The 21,889-nt window shown below is 24.3% G+C and overlaps 8 protein-coding genes and 1 non-coding gene across 9 annotated transcripts; 6 read left to right on the forward strand and 3 right to left on the reverse strand.

Annotated features, from left to right (window-relative positions):
* Window positions 1-1,038: 1,038 nt before the first annotated feature.
* On the reverse strand, window positions 1,039-1,125 carry tRNA-Trp-CCA-4. The gene has a single exon. It is a non-coding gene; the product is annotated as a tRNA-Trp (tRNA).
* Window positions 1,126-2,096: 971 nt separating this feature from the next.
* Window positions 2,097-3,894, forward strand: DDB_G0268130 (hypothetical protein; the record flags this gene model as incomplete). The annotated part of the gene is made up of 3 exons (XM_642482.1): window positions 2,097-2,255; window positions 2,337-3,546; window positions 3,638-3,894. 3 exons carry the CDS (start codon window positions 2,097-2,099, stop codon window positions 3,892-3,894), a joined length of 1,626 nt encoding a protein of 541 aa, XP_647574.1.
* Window positions 3,895-3,951: 57 nt separating this feature from the next.
* DDB_G0268444 (TRAF-type zinc finger-containing protein) lies at window positions 3,952-5,566 on the reverse strand (the record flags this gene model as incomplete). Its single annotated transcript, XM_001134485.1, has 2 exons — window positions 3,952-4,106; window positions 4,213-5,566. The coding sequence occupies 2 exons, from the start codon at window positions 5,564-5,566 to the stop codon at window positions 3,952-3,954; spliced, it is 1,509 nt and encodes a 502-aa protein (XP_001134485.1).
* Window positions 5,567-6,411: 845 nt separating this feature from the next.
* DDB_G0268132 (SET domain-containing protein) lies at window positions 6,412-9,274 on the forward strand (the record flags this gene model as incomplete). Its single annotated transcript, XM_642484.1, has 3 exons — window positions 6,412-8,068; window positions 8,134-8,345; window positions 8,447-9,274. 3 exons carry the CDS (start codon window positions 6,412-6,414, stop codon window positions 9,272-9,274), a joined length of 2,697 nt encoding a protein of 898 aa, XP_647576.1.
* A 1,167-nt stretch (window positions 9,275-10,441) lies between these two features.
* On the forward strand, window positions 10,442-10,861 carry H3a (histone H3; the record flags this gene model as incomplete). The annotated part of the gene is made up of 1 exon (XM_642485.1): window positions 10,442-10,861. One exon carries the CDS (start codon window positions 10,442-10,444, stop codon window positions 10,859-10,861), a length of 420 nt encoding a protein of 139 aa, XP_647577.1.
* A 517-nt stretch (window positions 10,862-11,378) lies between these two features.
* DDB_G0268134 (hypothetical protein) lies at window positions 11,379-16,189 on the forward strand (the record flags this gene model as incomplete). The annotated part of the gene is made up of 3 exons (XM_642486.1): window positions 11,379-12,215; window positions 12,322-12,471; window positions 12,563-16,189. 3 exons carry the CDS (start codon window positions 11,379-11,381, stop codon window positions 16,187-16,189), a joined length of 4,614 nt encoding a protein of 1,537 aa, XP_647578.1.
* A 523-nt stretch (window positions 16,190-16,712) lies between these two features.
* On the forward strand, window positions 16,713-17,790 carry DDB_G0268136 (hypothetical protein; the record flags this gene model as incomplete). Its single annotated transcript, XM_642487.1, has 2 exons — window positions 16,713-17,068; window positions 17,175-17,790. 2 exons carry the CDS (start codon window positions 16,713-16,715, stop codon window positions 17,788-17,790), a joined length of 972 nt encoding a protein of 323 aa, XP_647579.1.
* Window positions 17,791-17,949: 159 nt separating this feature from the next.
* Window positions 17,950-18,661, forward strand: DDB_G0268138 (hypothetical protein; the record flags this gene model as incomplete). Its single annotated transcript, XM_642488.1, has 2 exons — window positions 17,950-18,157; window positions 18,261-18,661. The coding sequence occupies 2 exons, from the start codon at window positions 17,950-17,952 to the stop codon at window positions 18,659-18,661; spliced, it is 609 nt and encodes a 202-aa protein (XP_647580.1).
* A 169-nt stretch (window positions 18,662-18,830) lies between these two features.
* Window positions 18,831-21,158, reverse strand: DDB_G0268140 (hypothetical protein; the record flags this gene model as incomplete). Its single annotated transcript, XM_642489.1, has 1 exon — window positions 18,831-21,158. The coding sequence occupies one exon, from the start codon at window positions 21,156-21,158 to the stop codon at window positions 18,831-18,833; it is 2,328 nt and encodes a 775-aa protein (XP_647581.1).
* Between the last annotated feature and the right edge of the window lie 731 nt (window positions 21,159-21,889).

Raw genomic sequence — 21,889 nt, forward strand, 5'->3', positions numbered from 1 at the left:
AAAGTAGCATGAACAACAACCACAGCAACATGTAAATTAAAAAATAGCAAAACAAAATATTAGTAACTTTTTATAATATTAAAATGAATAAAATCTGAATGTATGGTTTGAAATCTTATTTATATAAACTCTCAAGTAAATTTTTTAAAAAAAAAATACCAGAAAGGCAGAGGAAAACGAATAAAACTTTGGAGGTTAGGTTTTTTTTTTTTAAATATAAAATCAGAAGTAATTGTGATGGTAAAGATAATAAATCATTTGTTCAAAATATTCACATTATTAAGTTTTATTTGATCTATTAAAACTATTTATCATTAATATTTTATTAAGCAATAATTATAAAAAAACAATCTTTTTTGATTTAAATATAGGTGAGAATTCTCATTTTATCAAGTGGTTTTATATATGTTTTTTTATAAGATTAAATAATTAAATAATAAAATTATGAAATTAATTTTTTTTTTTTTTTTTTTTTTCAGCACATTGACCCACGAAGGCTGAGTTTGAACAACAGAGGTCTTTTAAATTTTAATCTTGTTGGATTTTTTTTTTTTTTTAATATTGAATAATAAGTGTTTATCCATTAAAGCAAATAAACAATAACTAATAGTTTTAGTTATTCATTTTCTTTAATTTTAATATTCAAATAAGGAATTTTAATAGTGTAGTAACTAATTTTTATTATTATTATTATTAATATTGTTATCTTTTTTTAAAATATCGAGTTTTTAGATATGTTAAATATTAAATAAATTAATTTAATAAATCAAATAATATGATTATAATTGATTAGATGAAATGGTATGATTTGGAAGAATCAGTTGATTCTTGCAAGTTAATTATCTTAATAATAGTATTTGTTTAAGGAAATCGTTTGGGTCTTTAAAATTGTTCTGATCTTTTGAAAGAGTTAATTTACATGTTTTTTTTTTTTTTTTTATATATAAATATATATTCTGGAAATCAAATTAATGTTAAATTGAATAAATTTGTTGGGAATCGAACCTTTGATTTTAGAAAGTTTCTTAAAAAAATGACAGACCCCTCAGGGAGTTGAACCCTGGACCAACTGCTAACTTCTAACGTTTTGGAGACAATTACAATAAACCACTATGCTAAGGAGTCCTTGAAAAATCAATTGGATGAAACACTTTGCTAAGGCCTCAATTTTATTGGAAAACCCAAATTAATCAGAAAATTTCCAGATTTTTAACTTTTTAAAGTAAAATAAAAAATAGAAAGAAAATAAGATGAAAATTACAAACAACACCACAAATATTAAGCAACACAAATGCCTACAAAAAATAAGCGAAATTGTGGATAAAACTCAAATAAAAAAAACAATTCAAATATGTCATCAACATCAATCACGAACCAGACGATAAAATAAAAAAAGATTTAGAAAAAGTTTGGACAAAAAAGATGTTTAATCAAAAGTAATAATACAATTCAAAATTTGAAACAAAAAAAAAAAAAAAAAAAAAAAAAAAGTTAACTAACCCCTCTTTTAGAGACCCTGTAAAAAACTACAAATAAAATGAGATCAAGCAGGAGAAGCAACTAATAATTGCGTTATCCAATTCAAAAAAAAAAAAAAAAAAAAAGCCTCATTTTTTTGGAAACAAATACAATTACAATAAACCACTATGCTAAGGAGTCCTTGAAAACCAACTGGATGACACACTTTGCCAAGGTCTCATTTTTTGGGGTGAAACACTGTGCCAAGGAGTCATTACTTTTTATGTCAATAACATGCTGGAATCTAGCTGGCGAAAAATAAAAAATAAAAAAAAACAGAATGATTACTTTCATTTTTTTTTTTTTTTTTTTTTTTTTTTTTTAAAAACAAGGATTTAATTTTAATTATTTTTAATATTTATTAGTATAGATAGAATACTAAAAAAATAATCAATATGATACAGAATTTTTTTTATTTTTTTGATGTCAAATTTGACGATGTTTTAATCACAAAAAATATCTTTTGAAAAAAAAAAAAAAAATCTTTTTTTTTTTTTTATTTTTTACTCACCAATTTTCTTTTTTTTTTATTTATAAATAATTTTTATAAACAAAAAAAAAAAAAAAAAGAAAAAGAAATGAAATTTTCTTTATCTTTAATTTTTATAATAATTTCTGCAATTGTGAATGTAAACTCTCAAACAACTTGCAGATTTGCACCAACCTATACATTAAACGATATTATTAACTCTAATAATCAATCATTCATCAATGATGTATTATTTTGGGAAGGAAATGTATGTATGGAAATCAAAAAATTAATAAAAAATAACAAAAAATATTAATAATTAATTTTTAAAATAAAAAAAAAAAAAAAGTTTCATTCAAATCAAGTTGGAGTAAATTATGAATGTGGATATACATATGATGGACATGAATTAAATTATATTACTGGAGAATTGGATTCACCATTACATGAATTCAGTGCACCATCAAAAGAATCAATTCATTTAGGAATGTTAGCATTGGCATTGAATGAATGGGTTAATGAAGAACCGGAAAATTATAAAGCAATTAATTTTTTTCATCAAAACATAACTCGTACCACCACAGAACAAAACGAGATTCCATATAGTGGTAATAGTAATTTTGACAATGCAATTACAATACTCTATAGAAAGATCAATACCTATCATCAATTTAATCAACGTTTTCCAGGATTTGGTGGATTTCATCCATGGGTATCGGTTAATGATTCCGGTATTTTCTTATTAGATGGTTGGACCAACCAAGTACCAGGTTTGGATAATGGTGAAATGATTTGGGGACTTTATGCAGTATACAACCTATTAACCACTCAACCAACATTTATTAACAACTACCCCACACTCGGACCATTGTATGAAAAATATTTCCAAATATTAATTAATAATGCAATGACAATATTCTATCAACCAAGTGGCTATATTAGTGCAGTTGTAGAAATCAATGATATCTATTCAACACCAACACCAAGCAATTATTTAAATCCAAGTGGATTATTAAATGATCCATATGAGGGTGAATTGTTGGTAGTGTTTATGGACTTGTTTTGCCAATGGCCATCTGAAGAGGCACGTGACCAAATTTGGATTAATAAAAGAGCATTATTACAATCAGTTGAATTCAATACCCATAGCAATACAAATATAACAGTTCAACGTGGTTGGTGGTTTTCATCACATGAACAATGGAAATATTTAATGTTACCTTATCAAGAGATTGAAATTAATCAACGTGTTTTCCGTAATGGTGAAAGGGCAAGAACTTGGTTCTCCTCAATTAATAATTATCCTGGTTTATTTGCTTCTGTAACAAATGTAACTGAAATCAATCAAAATAATGGCTACGTTAGTGCAACTGGTATTAGTGAAATTGCTTTTCAACAACAAGTTACCAATGCATTAATAACACCATATGCTTCATTTCCATTATTTTTAATTCATGATCAACCATCATTAGGTCTTTCTTGGTATTATACAATGTTAAATGGTCCTTCAATGCAAAATCCATTTGGTAGTACTGAATCTGTTAATATAATTGGTACAGGTAAATAATTAATTAATTTATTACATATTTAAATCAAAAAAATTCTTTTTTTTTTTTATTTTACTAATTTTATTTTTATTTTTATTTTTAGAAATTGCATCTGTAATTACTTGGGATTCAAAGATTACAACAGTTTTATCAATGTTGGGTGGTATTTCAAATATTAATTTACAATTTTTAAAATCAAATGGATTATTTGAACGTTTTTCAACTGTAATTGATAGAGAATGGTCATTGGCTTTCCCAAATTTAAATGGTGAAAATTTACCATTTATGTATCCGTCACGAGATGTTACAATTCCAAAAATTTTAAATGATTTTACAAATTGTACATTAAAAAAGATTTAAATAAAAATAAGAATAATATTTTTAAACAATTATTTATAATAATAATAATAATATTTATTATGATTCTAATGGTTTAATATCGTTATTAATATTAACTTCAATTGAAAAGTCTATAACTAAACTATCATCTTTTAACCAAACTTCTGGTTTTTTTCCAGGTTCTGTTGATTTTATAAAATAATGACAACCAACTGATTTTTCTTTATCCATAACTTTTTAAATAATCAAAGAAAAAAAAAAAAAAAAAAAGTTAATATATATTATTAGAAAAAAATAAACAATTATTTCCAATTTGATTAATTTTAATTAATAACTTACTTGATTTATTTTTAAAAATAAGATTTTTAGATTCATCTTTAAAATTAAGTAAAACAAATTTATAAAATACTTTAATTGGATTAATTGAATCAGATTTTAAAAAAAGTGAAGTATATGAACCATCGTCTTTACCTTGTGGATAAATTACCAATTTAAATTTTTTATCATAAATTTTAAAAGATGGAGAAGTAATTTTTCTATATTTTCTTGATTCGGTTAAATAATTTGAAATTGACCATCTATTTTTATATTTAAGTAAACAACCATTAATAAAATATGAATTAACTTTTGAAACTTTTTCAAATAAATCATCAAATTTAATTCTTTCTTGTTGTTCTTTTTGTTCTTTTTGTTCTTTTTGTTCTTTTTGTTGTGGTTGTTGATTATCTTTTGGATATAAATCTAATTGAAGATTATTTAATTTTTTATCAATTTTAGATTCAAATTGATAAAATTTATCATAGAGTTGGTCACATTTTGATTCAGTTTCAAGTTGTTCAAGTTTATTGATCTTATTTAAAAGATTTTCATATTTGATATTGGTTTCTTTGATTTGTAATGATTGAGATTCAATCATTGAACCCATTGCAAGTGTATGATTAATTGAACTAAGATGTTGAGTTAAATTTGATTTTGGGAATCTATTTGATTGTTCACAACCATATATTTTGTATGGACAATCGATCATTACCATTTGGCATTGTTTTTCAATGTGTGATTCTAATTGAGATCTCTCCAATTGAACGGTACATCCATTTTCACTGCATTTCACAATAAACTTTGGACATTCTTTATAATGATTCTCTAATGATCTTGATGTTATACCATCGGTATCACAATATCTACAATATTCTAATCTAAATTCACATTGTTCTTTTTCATGTTTTTCAACTTGATTTAATCTAATAATTTTATTACATCCAATAAATTTACATTTTATATGTGTAAATTTACATTGTTTTAAATGTTTTTCAATTTCACCAATTGTTATAATATCTTTACATCCATTTTCTAAATCTTTGATTTTATTATTATTATTTTTATTTTCATCAATATATTTAAATGAATTTGGACAATTAACTTTTATATTTAAAAAATCTTGTTCAATGAATCTATTTCTTGATAGTTCTGAAATTGATTTAACTATACATCTACATATCATACATTCTTTTTTTTTAAACAATGATTCTGCCCAACATGTTTTGCAAAACCAATGAATTTCTTTACATTGATAAATTTCTTTTTTATATACTGATTCATAACAAATTGAACATGAATACTTTTCAATATTTACATCTTCATAAAAAATATCTGTTAAATTATATTGTATAAAATAATGTGTATATTCTGCCATATGGTACTTAAGTTTTAAAAAGAAAATGAAAATTAAAAAAAAAAAAAAAAAAAAATTAAAAAAAATAATAAAAAAAATAAAAAAAAAAATAATAAAAATAAAAATAAAAATAAAACAAAAATGGAAAATAAAAAAACTAAAAAATTATTCTTTTTTTAGTTGTGTAAAAAAAAAAAAAAATAAATACTTACTTTTTAGTTAACAATTTTAATTTATTCTTTGAAAAAAATAAAATTTCTTATTTTTTTCTCTTTTTTTTCTATGAAACCATAAAATAAATAAAGGAGAAAATTAATTCTTATACTTCAATTTACTTAAAAAGAAAAAAATAAAATAAAATACCTATTTTTAATTAATTATTTTTATTTATTAATTTAGTTTAAATTAATTTAATTAATTTAATTAATTTAATTTATTATAATTTTTTTTTTTTTTTTTTTTTTTTTTTTTTTTTTTTTTTTTACTATTAGTGGAATCTTTAATTAATTAAACACATTTTGTTGAAGAAGGAAAAAAAAAAAAAGTTAATCTTTTTATTTTTTTTAATTTTTTTTTTTTTTTTTTTTTTTTTACAATTTTTTTTTTTTTTTTTTTTTTTTTCATTTATTTTTACACAGAAGTGGTTGTTTAAATTATTTGAAGTTTTATATTTATATTTTTGATGGAATATCACAATAATTATACAAGTAAAAAAAATAAAAAGAAATAAGAAAAAAACCAAACATCGATTAAACATTTTGTTTTGTTTTATTTTTTTAATTTTTTGTTTTTTCTAAAAAAAAAAAAAAAATAAAAAATAAAAAAAAAATAAAAAAAATTTCAATCTACCATAAAAATAAAACAAAATGAATAAAAAGGTATTTTTAAATAACTATTTAAATGAAAGAAAACAATTGAATGGTAATGAAATCAACAATAACAACAATAACAACAACAATAACAATTACAACAATAATAACAATAATAATAATCTAAATAAGGATAAGGATAAAGATAAAGATAAAGAAAGAGATAAAGATAGAGAAAGAATTAAAGAAAGAACTAAAGAAAGAGGTGACAAAGAAAGAGATAGAGATAAAGAAAGAGACAGAGAGAGAAAGAAAGAAAAAGTTGAAAAACCTCAAGTTGCCGTCTTAAAACAAAGTGCTCAACATGTTAAACAACAAAGATTAAAAGAAAAAGAAAAAGGTAAAGAAAAGGAAAAAGATAAAGAAAAAGATAAGGAAAAAGATAAAGAAAGAGAAAGAGAAAAAGAAAAAGAAAAAGAAAAGGTAAAAGATAGAGAAAAAGAAAAAGAAAAAGAAAAAGAAAAAGAAAAAGAAAAGGTAAAAGATAGAGAAAAGGTAAAAGATAGAGAAAAGGAAAAAGAAAAAGAAAAAGAAAGAGACAAGCTCAAACCAAAAGATTCCAAAATTAAAGAAAGAGATATTGAAAAGGAAAAAGTAAGAGATAGAGAAAAAGAAAGAGAAAAAATTAGAGATAGAGAAAAAGATAAAAATAGTAACAATAATATTATTAAACCAAAAGAAAAAAAAGATGAAAGTATTGCAAAAACTCAAAAAAATATAACAATTAAAGAAAATGGCAATATAACCAGTAGTAGTAGTATTAGTAATAGTAGTAGTATTAATAATAATAATAATAATAAAATAATAAATAAGAGTGTTAGTACCAATGGTAATGGTAATAGTAGTAATAGTACAAATAATAATAACAGTAATGGTAGTAATGGTGTAGATATAAAAAAGAAACCAATTCTTGACTCAAAGAAAAGGGCATTACCATCATCATCATCAAAATCTCAAACTACATCAACTTCAACTTCAACCTCAACTTCAAAATTATCAAAACCAATTGTGAAAAAGAAAAAAGATTCAAATTTAAAAAGGATTAAACTTTCAAATGGTGGTGTAGTTACAAAATATAAGAGAAAGAAATCAAATAATGATAGTGGTAGCGATGATAGTAGTTATGATAGTAGTGATGATAGTAGCGGTAATGATAGTAGTAGTAGTGGTAGTAGCAGTAGTAGTGGTAGTGATGACAGCGATAATAGTAGTGATGATGATAGTGATAGCAGTGATGGCGATAGTAGTAGTGATAACGATGATGACAATGACAAAAATAGTAGTGGAAGTGATGATGACGAAGATGGTGATTCTAGTAGTTTCGATAGTAATTATAGTGGTTCATATGATAGTTTTAGTGACAGTAGCGAATGTGACGATAGTGATTGTTCATGTGGAAAAAAAAGAAAAAATAAACCCGATAGTAGTAATAGTAAATTAACAAATTTAAAAAAACCAATAACCAATGGTAACACCACCGATAATTTAGACAATGGTTTAACAACATCATCAATAGTAGTTGACGATCAACAAAAAATTACAAATGAATATATTGAAAAACATTTAAATTCTGGTAAAGCGAACCCTGACTATTCTGATATTGCTGTCTTAATTCAAAAATCAAGAAATAAGAAATTTGGTTTCATTTCAAGAAGTAAGTATCATTCAATTTATTAATAATATAAAATATATATTAATTAACTTTTTTTTATTATTCAGACTTTTTTATAGAAAGAACAGAGAAAATATTATACGAAATTGATGATATTGATATTTGTAATTGTTCAAAAAGTAGTGGATCAGTTTGCGGTGATGATTGTTTAAATAGAGAATCATATGTAGAATGTAATATTGAACATTGTGAATTAGGTAAAAAATGTACGAATCAAAGATTTCAAAGAAAACAATATTCAAATATTAAACCTGCATTTGTAAGTCATATAATATAATTTTTTTTTTTTTTTTTTTAATAATAACATATTAATGTTTATTTTTATTTTTTTATTTTTTTTTTATTTTTTTTTTATTCTAGACAGGTAAAAAAGGATGGGGATTAATTGCAAATGAAGACATTGAAGAAAAACAATTTATAATGGAATATTGTGGTGAAGTAATTAGTAAACAAACTTGTTTGAGAAGGATGAAAGAGGCAGAGAATGAAAAGTTTTTTTATTTCCTTACATTAGATTCAAAGGAATGTTTGGATGCAAGTAAGAGGGGTAATTTAGCAAGATTTATGAATCATAGTTGTGATCCAAATTGTGAAACCCAAAAATGGACGGTTGGTGGTGAAGTAAAGATTGGAATTTTCGCAATTAAACCAATACCAAAAGGTACTGAATTAACATTTGATTATAATTATGAAAGATTTGGTGCACAGAAACAAGAATGTTATTGTGGTTCTGTAAATTGTCGTGGTTATTTAGGTCAGAAATCAAAATCATCCACTTCTACAACTCGTCCAAAACAAATCACTCGTTGGAAGAATTCAATAGTTTTAAATCATAATCATCATGTTAAATATTTTTTAGGTGAACCAATCATTCCACATTCAAACCCTTCCTCCTCCTCTTCCTCTAGATCAGTATCAACTCTTTATAATAGTGAATTATCACCAGAGATGGAATTACAATTAATTAATTCAAAAAGAATATTCCTACATAGAAATGTTAGAAAATTGAAATCTTTTTATTTTAATGTTTTTAATTATTATAGTAGCGGTGGTGGTAGTGGTGGTAATAATAAAAAGTTAATTAATATAACTTCAACTTCAACTTCAAATTCATCTTTAAATTCATCTTTAAATTCAAATATAAAATTAAAAAGAAAAAATAAAATTAGTGATATCTTCAATATTTGAATTTAAACAAAACAAAAAAAATCTGGAAAAAAAAAAAAAAAGATATTTTTAAAATTCAAAATTCAAATTTTTTAAAAAAAAAAAAAAAAAAGCACAACCGAAAAAAAAAAAATTAACCGGTATTAATTTATTTATTTTTATTTTTTTTTTTTTAATTTTTTTTTATTTTTTTTTTTTTTTTTTTTTTCACAACAAATTTTTTTTTTTTTTTTTTTTTTTTTTATTATTTTTATATTTTTATTACACATATCGCTTAAGGTAAGTTTTATATGGCAAAAAAGACATATGAAAAATAAAAATGAAAAAAAAAATAAAATAAAAAATAATATTGTTATTACACCTGCATCGATATTATAAGATATTTTATATTTTTTTATTTTTCTCTCTTTTATTTTGTGTTTATTTTTCAAACAAATTTTCTTTTTTTTTTTTTTTTTTGTATAAGTAATAGGAAAAATAAATAAAAATAAAAAAAAAAAAATTTTAAAAAAAAAAAAAAAAAAAAAAAAAAAAAAAAATTAATAAACAACAAACATTAAACATAAAACAAATAATTTTTTTTTAAAAAAAAAAAAATAATAAAATCATAGTGAGCCTACCCAATAAAAAAAAAAAAAAGTAATATAAAAACTATAAAAATAAATTGGATACGATTTTTTTTTTTTTTTTTAAAAAAACACCACACATAATAAAATTAATTTATAAAAAGAATATAGAATAAGTAATGAAATTTCCTTCTATTCCTTAGAATTTCTTTATTTCAAATAATGATTCTTAATTTTAATCGGAATTTCATTTTTTCTTGGAAATATTTTTTTAAATTATTAAGTTGTAAAAATTCTTCCAAATTTCCCAAAAACTATTACAATAAAAAAAATATTTAACTGAAATTTTTATTTCTTTTTTTTTTTATATTTTTATAAATTTTTAATTATTTTTGTATTTGTTTTTTTTTTTTTTTCAAAAATTTTTTAAAATAAAATAAAATTTTTTTTTTTTTTCATTCATTATTTTTAATCCCAATTTTTCATTCAACACCCACATTAAAAAAATAAAAATCTTGTTTCACACAAAATTTCAGTATAATTTTAAATAACAAATAATTAACACCACACTCTTATAAATTTATAAATTATAACAACAATAATAAATAGTATATTTTAAAAGATGGCCCGTACAAAACAAACCGCACGTAAATCAACTGGTGCTAAAGTACCACGTAAACACATTGGTTCTAAACAAGCCCATAAACAAACTCCAGTCTCTTCATCAAGTGGTGGTGTAAAGAAAGTACATCGTTTCAGACCAGGTACTGTCGCTCTTAGAGAAATCAGAAAATACCAAAAGAGTACCGATCTCTTAATTCGTAAACTCCCATTCCAACGTTTAGTCAGAGAAATCGCACAAGAATTCAAAACCGATCTTCGTTTCCAATCTGCCGCCATCGGTGCCCTTCAAGAAGCCTCTGAAGCTTACTTGGTTGGTTTATTCGAAGATACCAATTTATGTGCCATCCACGCTAAACGTGTTACTATCATGCCAAAAGATATTCACTTAGCCAGACGTATCAGAGGTGAAAGATCATAAAGAGTTTATTTTTATTTTTTAACAAAAAAAAAAAAAAAAAAAAAAAACAAAACTATTCAACTCATTTGTAAATTTTCATTAATATAATTCCATAAAAAAAAAAAGAAAAAAAAAAAAGAAAAAAAAAAAAAAGAAAAAAAAAAAAAAAAAAAAAAAAAAATTTTTTTTTTTTTAAATAAAGATAATGTTATTTAATTAATTTGTATATACAGCTTTTATTTTATTTTTTTAATATAAAAACCTTTTTTTTTTAATTTTTTTTTTTTTTATTTATTTTTTTCATTACAATTTCCAAAAATTTTGAAAATTTTTATTTTATTTTTATTTTTATTTTTTTTTTTTTCATTACAATTTCATATCCGATTATTACTTATTCAAATACAGATAGATAGAAAAAAAAAAAAAAAAAAAAATAAAATTAATATAGACATAGTTGTATATATTTTTTTTTTTTTTTTTTTTTTTAAATCATTGCAATGATTAGATCGAAAAGTAATATATAATAATAATAAAAATAATGTTTCCATCAAATAAAAATTTACTTCAATTGTCACAACAACAACACAAACAATCGATTCAACAACAACAACAACAAATACACCAAGTTCAACAAGCGCATCAAATTCGACAACAACAAGCACAACAAGCTCAACAAAATGCATTCAATATTCAATATAAAGATCTTACACCACAACAGAAAGAACTTTTAAAAGTTCATAATTCTATAGTGAGTGATCTTAATAATCATACCAACAATAATAATTTAAATAAATCCTCATCATCAATTCAAAAAAAACCACAACAACAAAAACAGCAACAAGCACAAACACAACAAGCACAAACACAACAACAGCAACATCTACATCAACAGCAACAACACCTTAACAATCAACTTTTCCAGCAACAACAACAAGCACAACAACAGGCACAACAACAAGCTCAACAACAACAAGCTCAACAACAACAAGCTCAACAACAACAAGCTCTACAACAACAAGGTCAACAACAACAACCTCAACAACCAAGACCATTGCACAGTAGTTATATACCATCAGTTTATATTCAAGCAAAACAAGTTGTTAATGAAATAGTGGTAAACTTTGATGAGGATATGCAAAATATATTAGGTGCTACATGTTTGGACTATTTAAATATAAATTTTAATTTTGAACAATTAGTTGATCATATATTATCATCAGAACCAACAGATTACTTTGGAATATTGGGTATTAAATATTCGTTTGCATGTCAATCAACAATAAAAAATGCATTTAATACTATTTTGGCTATAATAGGACAAAATAATGTTAAACCAAGATATAGAGAAGCTCATACAAGAGTTTTAATTGCATATGTATGTTTTTTTTTTGTTTTTTTTTTTTTTCTTCTCTTCTTCTCTCCCTCTCAATAATAATGGTTAATATAATACTAATTCTCTTTTTTATTTTTATTTATATTAGGATAAAATAAACTCAGATACTAAAAAATTAGCAGCAGTTTTTTCTCACAAAGTTACATGTCCAAATTGTAAGCAGTATTGTTTTATATCTGAAGGTGTTGATAAATTTTTGGCACATTATGTGGCAACTTGTCATTCTTGTAGTAAAAATGTATGTAAATATATTTTATTATAATTATTATTTTAAGAATATTCACTTAAAGATATATATATATTTTTTTATAATTATTTTTAAAAAAAAGTTTCTTTATCAATCATGTTATTATTGTAAAGCAAGTTATTCAATACCAGAATCACCAAAATCAGTATCAGGATCATGTGTATGTGTAATTTGTAGGGAGACAATTTATATTAGTACTTGGTATGAGAGAAGAACACGCATTGCATCAGAGGTTCAAACATTTTATAAACAAAAGAGATATAGAGCTGAAGAAATTAAATTATTATTGACAAAATTAACAAATTGGAGAAAAACTAAATTGGCAGAATGTATAATTGCATTGGAATCAATTCATCCATTCGAAAAGAGTCCAGAGTTTTATGAATTCTATGGTATACCACCAAAGAAATCATCAACAGCTATTTTCAGCTCTAAAGTGATCGATGAGAGTCAAGTGAATGATATTTGTAAATTGTATAAAGAGTTGGATAGATTGGAAATTAATGGTGGTGCAAATGCAGATGATCCAAGTAAACCACCATTCGCTGTATTCTCTCCAACTAAAGATCAAGAGAAACTTCAAGAAGCCATACTTTTGCTATTGCTTAGACAGTATCAACAGAATAAAGAATTTATTAGTGTATTGACTGTTTGTTATAATCAAATTGATAAAATAAAACGTACCAATTTAGAATTGGTTCATAAACAATACCAAATTCAACAACAACAACAACAACACCAATACCCACTTCAACAACCAAGCAGTTTGATACAATCACAGATCGACCATTTGACTCAGATTAATTCATCGATTGAGACACAACATGTGGCATTGGCAAACCTTGCAAAACAATTAGAGTCAATACAAGAGAAAATCTATGAGGGTGATATATTTGGTTTGAGAAAAAGACAACAACAAGAAAGAGAACTCGAAAGAAATTTCAATAATAATATCTCTCAACAGGCTCATTCACTTTTTTCAAAATTCTTAAAAGAATCAACTTATTTACAATATATAAATGATTCAATTTTAGAAAAAGCAAAAAAATTAGTAGTCACTCAAGCTCTCTCTAACAATACCAAAATTCAAAGAGTATTGGCCTCTTTTTCTCATAATAATTCACCACAACTACAAGAAACTAAATTACCATCAATTAGTCAATCAATTAGTCAACAACAACAACAATCTCAACAACAACAACAACAAGTTCAACAACAACCGCAACAAGCTCAACAACAGGTCCAACTACCACAAACACAACAGCAACAGCAACAAGCTCAACAGCAACAAGCTCAACAGCAACAAGCCCAACAGCAACAAGCACAACAACAACAACAACACCACCAACAGCAACAAGCTCAACAACAACAAGCCCAACAAGCACAACAACAACAAGAACAACAACAACAAGCACAACAACAGGCACAACAACAACAGGCACAACAACAACAACAACAGGCTCAACAACAACACCACCAACAACAACAAGCACAACAACAACAACAACAGGCACAACAAGTACAACAACAACAAGCACAACAACAACAATTGAATAGAAGCCTACAAAACAACAAAAATACAACACAACATCCTCAACAAAATCTAATACCATTTGTACCAGTGAGCCCATCAAATAGATTTATTGGAACAGATCAAAATAGGTCACCACAATCATCTCCAACATTTGGTTCAATTTCTGATGCACTTCATAAATTTAATCCAAGTTTTATTACACCGATTAGTGAAATTGCTCCACAATCTCAAAATAGAATTGTGGCACCACAATCTCCTCCATCACCACCTGTACAAAACCAACAACAACAAAATCAACAACAACAACAACAACAACAACAACAACAACAACAACAACAACAACAACAACAACAACAACAACAACAACAACAACAACAACAACAAGCACAACAACAAGCACAACAACAGCAACAAGCACAACAACAGCAGCAACAACAACAGCAACTAGCAGCACAACAACAACAACAAAACAATCAACAATATCAACAATACCAACAAAAATTCTACCAATACCAACTAAACCTACAACAACAACAACAACAAGCTAATAATAATAATAATAATAATAATAATAATAATAATAATAATAATAATAATAATAATAATAATAATAATAATAATAATAATAATAATAATAATAATAATAATAATAATAATAATAGTAATAATAATAATACAGCAGCATCATCATCATCATCATCACCAATAATAAGAACAGAAATTCCAATAATATATAGTACTGGGAATTCATTGATGGAGATTGAAAAAAGACTCAGAATCAAAGTTCATGAAGCATGGAAAGAGTTTAATGAAATAGCAGAGAGAAGAAATAAATCAACTTATACAGGTCCAGTTTTATTATTGACATGGGTTGATCCAGAAAAAGAAAGATTAAAACAATTGAAACTTGAAGAGGAAGCTCGTATTAGAAAAGAAAAAATAAAGAGAAGAAAGTTATTGAAACAACAAAAAAAAGAAAGAAAACTAGAATTAAAACGTTTACAAAAATTAGAAAGACTTAAAAAGAATAATATTGGAGAAGTTGAAATTGATAGTAATAATAATAATAACAATAACAATAATAATAACAATAATAATACTAATAATAATAATAGCAACAACACCAGTGAAGAGAAATCAACTGATAAAAAGAGAAAGCTTGAGACAGAAGAGGAAAAAGATGATGGTAAAAAACAAAAAGTGAGACCACCACAACAACCACAACCACCACTCCAACAAACTGGCATACCTGCTATTTCATTTACAAAGAGAAAGGTTGATGATAGTAGCAATAATAATACACCGCCACCGGTTGATATTGATCTTAATGATCATTCATCCACACAAAAGCAACCACCAATACAAAAACCACAGCTTATTCAACAACCATCAAAATCGTCTTTATCTTCAATACCTTCCACTATAAACAAACCATTAACTGGTGGAGCTACAACAATAACGAATAAAACAACAACCACAATTCCATCAAGAATATCAACAGCAACTTCAACAACTTCTTCATATAAACCACCAACAACAACGACAATAACAACAACGACAATAACAACACCACCAACAACAACAACAACAACAACAACAAGATCAGGGACAATTGTACCACCTAGTAAATTGGCCAAACCACTTGGTAGACCTACACCTCAAGTACCGATTTCTTCATCTTCAAAACTAGTGGATATAGAACCACCAATTAAATCTGCTCCATTACCAATATCAACTTCAAAAACTCAAACTTCCACCTCAAATCCATCTTCAACATCATCACCATCTTTAACTTCATATTCTTCCACTAAATCACCAAGTAAATCTTCTTCATCTTCCTCTTCCTCAAAAAGCTCATCATCTACATCATCAAATAAAACACCAAAGAAAACAACGCCAACCCCTTCTGAAGAAGGAAAAGATTTTATTGATGATAATGTGTTTAACTCTGATATCTACCAAACCGAAATTGATGAAAAAGACTCTGGTAATATTTTCAATGTTGAGAGAATCTTGGATAAACGTGTTAAAAATGGTAAAACAGAGTATCACATTAAATGGGAGGGTTATCCAATGGAAGATTCCACATGGGAAGCAAAAGAGGATTGTTTCTGTTATGAAATTATTGCTCTCTTTGAAAAGGAATATGCCAAAAGGAATAAAAATAAAAAATAATCAAAACAATAATATCAAAAGCAATATTCAAAATAAAATAATAATAAAAAAAAAAAAAAATAATAATAATAAATAATAAATAATAACAAATAATAATAAATAATAATAATAATAATAATAATAAAAATAAAAATAAAAATAAAATCATTTATTTGTGAAAATTAGTAGTATTCACAAGATATATGTTTTATCTGTATAAAAAAAATGTATAAAAAGTGGGGTGTAATTCCTAACTGTTTTTTTTTTTTTTTCTATTTTTAGAGCGAGAAAAGGTTGTTTTTTAAAATGTTTACTTTTTTTAATTTTTAAACATCAAATGAAGATTTACTTTATTTTATTTGAAAATATTTTTTAACAACAAGTTTAATTATTTTAATTTTTGTGTTTAAAAAAAAAAAAAAAAATAAAAAAAAAAAAGAAATAATAAAAAATTATATAATTATAAATTTGGTTAAAAAAAAAAATTATAATTACATCACACAAAAAAAATTATAATTATAATCAAAACAAATTAATAAAAAAAATGATTAATAGTTTTGTCTCTACAACTAAAAAAGTTACTACCTCCATCCCAACAAATGATATTTTTCCAATTAGAGAGGAATATACTGAAGATATTAGGTCAATGCTTCAAAATAATTTAAATCAATTTTTGGAAGTGGTAAAAAAAGAGGTACCAATGTTTTACCTTTATAAAGGTATTGAAGGTAGAGTTAAGGAAATTGAGTCAATGAATAGAAAATTGGTTACTAAAAATAAACATAGTTGGAAAGATGTTTCTGATTATTGTGGTGTTCAAATTATTGTTCATCCTTTTAAAAATATAAAAGAAATCATTCATATGTTAAATCATTTAACAAAAAAACATAATTTCAAAATGTTTGTATTTTATTTAAAAATTTATTATTTTATTATCTTATATTTATTTTTTATTTTTATTAATTTTTTTTTTTTTTTTTTTTTTTTTTTTTTTTTTTTCACAAAGAGTAAAAGAAGAAAATATTTTACCAAAAGATTCTACATCATTTGGATATAGGGCAACTCATATTGATTCAATATTTAATGATTTAAAGGTCGAAATTCAAATAAGAACTATTTTTCAAGATATATGGGGACAATTGAGTCATCAACAATATGAAATTGCAAGATTAAATGGTTATGATAATGCCCATAATTTACCAAGAGATATTAGTCAAATATCTTCTCTTTTGGAAATATCTGAAGTTCTTTCAGGTTTATTGGCAAGTAACCACTCTCAACCAATACCAACTTCTAAAGTTGAATCACCAGATCAAATGAAACTTTTGTTTGCTAAAAAATTTAAGTACGGAGGTCATATGACCAATTGGGAATTTGGAGTTCTTTTTGAAGTTTCAAAACTTGGTGGAATTAATTCACCACATGAACTTGAAAAAAAGTGGATTGAATTTTCAAAAAAATTAAATAACCCACCAGAGTCAACGCCAAATGTAATTTTTAAATTTGCTCAATACTTATTTATTGGAGAATCCTTTAATCCAAATATTATCACTGATTCAAAAGTATCTTATGAACTCCTTCATAAATTTAAAAATGTTTTGTCGAATATTCCATTAATATGAAAAAAAATAAAAAAAATAAAAATAAATCGTTTTGTCAGTTTTAAAAAAATCTTCAAATCAATTTTCGTTGCTTGTGTTTCGTTAAATTTCAAAAAAAAAAAATTTTGATTTTTTTTTTTTTTTTTTTTTTTGACAGTGCTCTAGATAAAATATATAAAAATGACAACAAATAAACCATCATTCAGTTACTTTAAAGTTTTAGTTCTTGGTCAACTTCCAAGATTCACTTTAAATTATTTTGGTACCGATTTTACTGATAATTATGTCGAGTCAATTGATGATGAATTCAGAAAAACCCTTAAATTTGGTCAATTACCATTATTTGTTGACTCAGATGGTTTCAGATTAACTCAAACAGATGCTATTTGTAAGTTTACCCTTTATATATATTTTTATACCTATATATTTAATCTCTAATTTATTTTATTTTTTATTTTTAATTATTTAAAAAAAAAAAAAAAAAAAAAAAGGTAAATACATTGCCGCTAAACATGATTTCCTTGGAAAATCAATTAAAGAAAGAGCAATCGTTGATGAAACAATCGCTGCAGTTCATGATGATGTTATTATTCCAGGTTATAAAGTTGGTAAAGGTGTTGAAGATAAAAAAGTTATTGACACAATCATTTCAAGACATTTCACAACTTTTGAAAATGTTTTAGCTGAAAACAAATTCATTGCTGGTGGTGATAACTATACTCTTGCTGATTTATATGTTTTTGTTGCTTACCACTATTATAAACATTTAGGACATTCTGAAAAGTTCCAAAATAAATTCCCACATTTGGAAGCTTTACAAGCTCATTTCGAATCAAATAAAGGTATTGCTGAATATATCAAAAATAGACCAGATTCTGGTAGAGGTATTTAAATAATAAAATAAAATAAATATTAAAAACAAATAAAATACAAAATATATATAAATAAATAAATAAATATATAATGATTACATTTTAATATATATATATAATTTCTTTATTTTTATTTTTATTTTTTCTAATTACATAATAAATTTTATTCTTTTTTTTTTTTTTTTTTTTTTAACAACAAGATTTTTTCATTTTATAAGGAACTTGTAATTTAATTTCAGTACTAATTACTAAAAGTTGTTCTAATTTAAAGTGTTGACCAGTTGTTGGGATATTTACTTTAATTGGTTTTAAACCCATCATTTGACTACTTGAATCTTCATTTGTATCAAAACTTGAAAGTTGAGGTTGAGCAACATTTGATATGTATGATTGTTGTTGAGGTATGAAAGCTTGTTGTTGGGGCATTACATTTGATGAGTATGAATTAGGAGCACCTAAACCTTCAAAATCATTATCATCAGCATCATTGGTTTGATCATTTGAAAATCTAAAGATCTCTTTTGCATTTCCAGTGAATTCACCATATTTATAATCGGTTGGAAGGTAAAGAGATATTGATAGTGTACTAATTGGAATATCTATTTGTGGGAAAACTACACCAAAAGTACCAACATTTAAAAATTCGAAATCACGAGTATGTTTATAGACCAATTCAACTTTAAAAGTTTTTTGAACACCAGAGGATGTACCAGAGGATTTATTCAATGGAATCATTAAACAACCTTGATCATCTATGGCTGGTTTAACTGCTTTTTTAGAGACAATTGTACTCCAAATTTCAAATTGATGTGGAATTGTAACACGAATATATTGTTGTTGTTCATTACGAATAGTGAATAAACATTTGGTCAACATTGCACCCTCTGAGCTACAAGTAGCAGTGAAATGAGCACTTGGACAAAATGCAACCAATACTGGTAAATCTTGATGTTTAATAACTTTGAATGATAATGCATACTTTGGTACAAGGAATTTATAGGATAATAATAATGGACCAGATGACATTGAAACTAGTTCCGATGGTAATTCACTCTTATCGATTAATGTTAAATTATCACGTGTCAATGATTCAACTTCAACGTTTGCTGTCGATTCAACAGCCAAGTAACCTTTTTCACGTGAAATTTCAATACCAGAACAACGAATACCTTTTGAAATATTAATGGTACCTGATGTTGAATCCATTTCAATCTCTGCTGAAATTGTTAAACTAAATGATGACTCTACTGATGATGTTAATTGAACCTTTATTAATTGATCTTTATTTGGTTCAGGTGTTGATATTTCTATGAGATTTGGTGATAAACAATCCCAACGTTTAATATTATAACCATCAACACTAAGTACTTTAATATTACTACCAACCAATATATCAAATGATGAAACACTACCACTAACTACAGTATATACAATATTTGAAAGTATCATAATTACACCTTCACCAACTGAACAAAGTGTATTTTGTTCAACATTTAATTTAGTTGCTTCAATTGGTTTAATTTGAGAAGCAGCAGCAGCGGCGGCAGCAGCTTTACCTTTTTCAGTTGAGCCAGTTGAAGAACTTAAATCAATTTGATTGATTTTTTGTTGTTGTTGTTGTTGTTCATTTTTATTTTCAGCATCAGTCCATTGAATTTTTAAATAATTTGTTGGTTGGAATGGACATTTTTTAATTGTATGTGTATATTGTTTACCATCGATTTCAACTTGTTTATATTTTAAATGATCAACATTATCTCTAACTAAAGGTTCGACAACATCAACATTAACTTTTCTAGGTACAGAGATTTCTAAATGATTAAAAGTTGCCTTTGGTAAAGCAATACCAACACCATTCTTTTTTGGTGTTAAAAAGTTTGCTAAAACATTCAACTCTACATTATAGGTACCAACTCTATCACAAAATAAACTATGAGCATCTTGATAAATACCAATACATGATTCATCATCATTTTTACCACTGAATTGAATTGATGATGATGTTATACAAACTGTTGATGGTAATAATGGTATTTGAACTTGATCACAATTATTATTCTTATTATTATTATTATTATCTTTTGAATTTGGTTCAGGGAAAACATGAATTTCAAAATTACATTTAAAAGATACATTAAAATCTTCAACATTTGCAATATATGATGATTTTTCAATTGAGTATGGAATTGATGATTCTTTATTACTATTCTCTTTTAAATATTCTAACCAATCTTTTAAAGGTAATTTAATTTTAACTTCTTTTGAATTTGGATGCTCTGTAATTGATAATAATTGTTTCTCTTGTACTTTAGTTGCATTTATTACTTTTCCTCCATAATTACTTGCTGACCATGTATTAGAGTTACAATAAAGATCTTGAAATTTTTGTTGTGGTTGTTGAACATTTACTGTGGATTTCATTGAACTTTTTGAAATGAAATGTCTATCATCATCACTACCACTATCATTATCATTGTAACTACTACCACCACCACTACTATATTTTGATCTTGCCATATTTTATTAATAACTAATTTGTATTATTTATTATTTATTATTATTTATTATTTTTATTGTAGTTGACTCAACAAAAAAAAAATAAAAAAAAAATAATCAATAAAATAAAAAAAAAAAAAATAATAAAAAAAAAAATTAAATTAAAAAAAAAAAAATAAAAAAAAAAAAAAAAAAAATCTTAGTTTTTTCTGTAAAAAAAAAATAAAAATAAAATTATTCTGTGAATTTGTGTGGTCATAAAAAAAAAAAAAAAAAAAAAAAAAAAAAAAAAAATCAGGTTGCAAATAAGATTTAAAAAACAAAGCTTAGTTTTTTTTTTTTTATGGAAAATATGTTGTTTTTAAATAAATTAAACAATTTTTATTTATTTTTATTTATTTTTAAATAAAACCTTTAATTTTTTGCAATCTTTAATCATTATTTTTTTTAATTTTTTTAATTTTTTTAAATTTCAAATCATACTTTCGTAAATTAAACAAAAAAAATAAAATAATATAAAATTTAATTTTTTTTTTTTTTTTTTGTTAATAATAAAGACCCAAGATATTTTTATCCTAAAAAATTACGCAACATTTAACCAAAGATATTTTTTCTTCAACAAACTAAAAATAAAATATCTTTTAAAAAATGTCAAAAATTATAATTTTTATATAAAAAAAAAAAAAAAAAAAAAAAAAAAAAAAAAAAAAAAAAAAAAAGAATAAACAAACAAAAAATTCTTTTTTTTTTTT

This window comes from Dictyostelium discoideum (genome assembly GCF_000004695.1).
Source record: "Dictyostelium discoideum AX4 chromosome 1 chromosome, whole genome shotgun sequence".
Lineage (NCBI taxonomy): Eukaryota > Evosea > Eumycetozoa > Dictyosteliales > Dictyosteliaceae > Dictyostelium > Dictyostelium discoideum.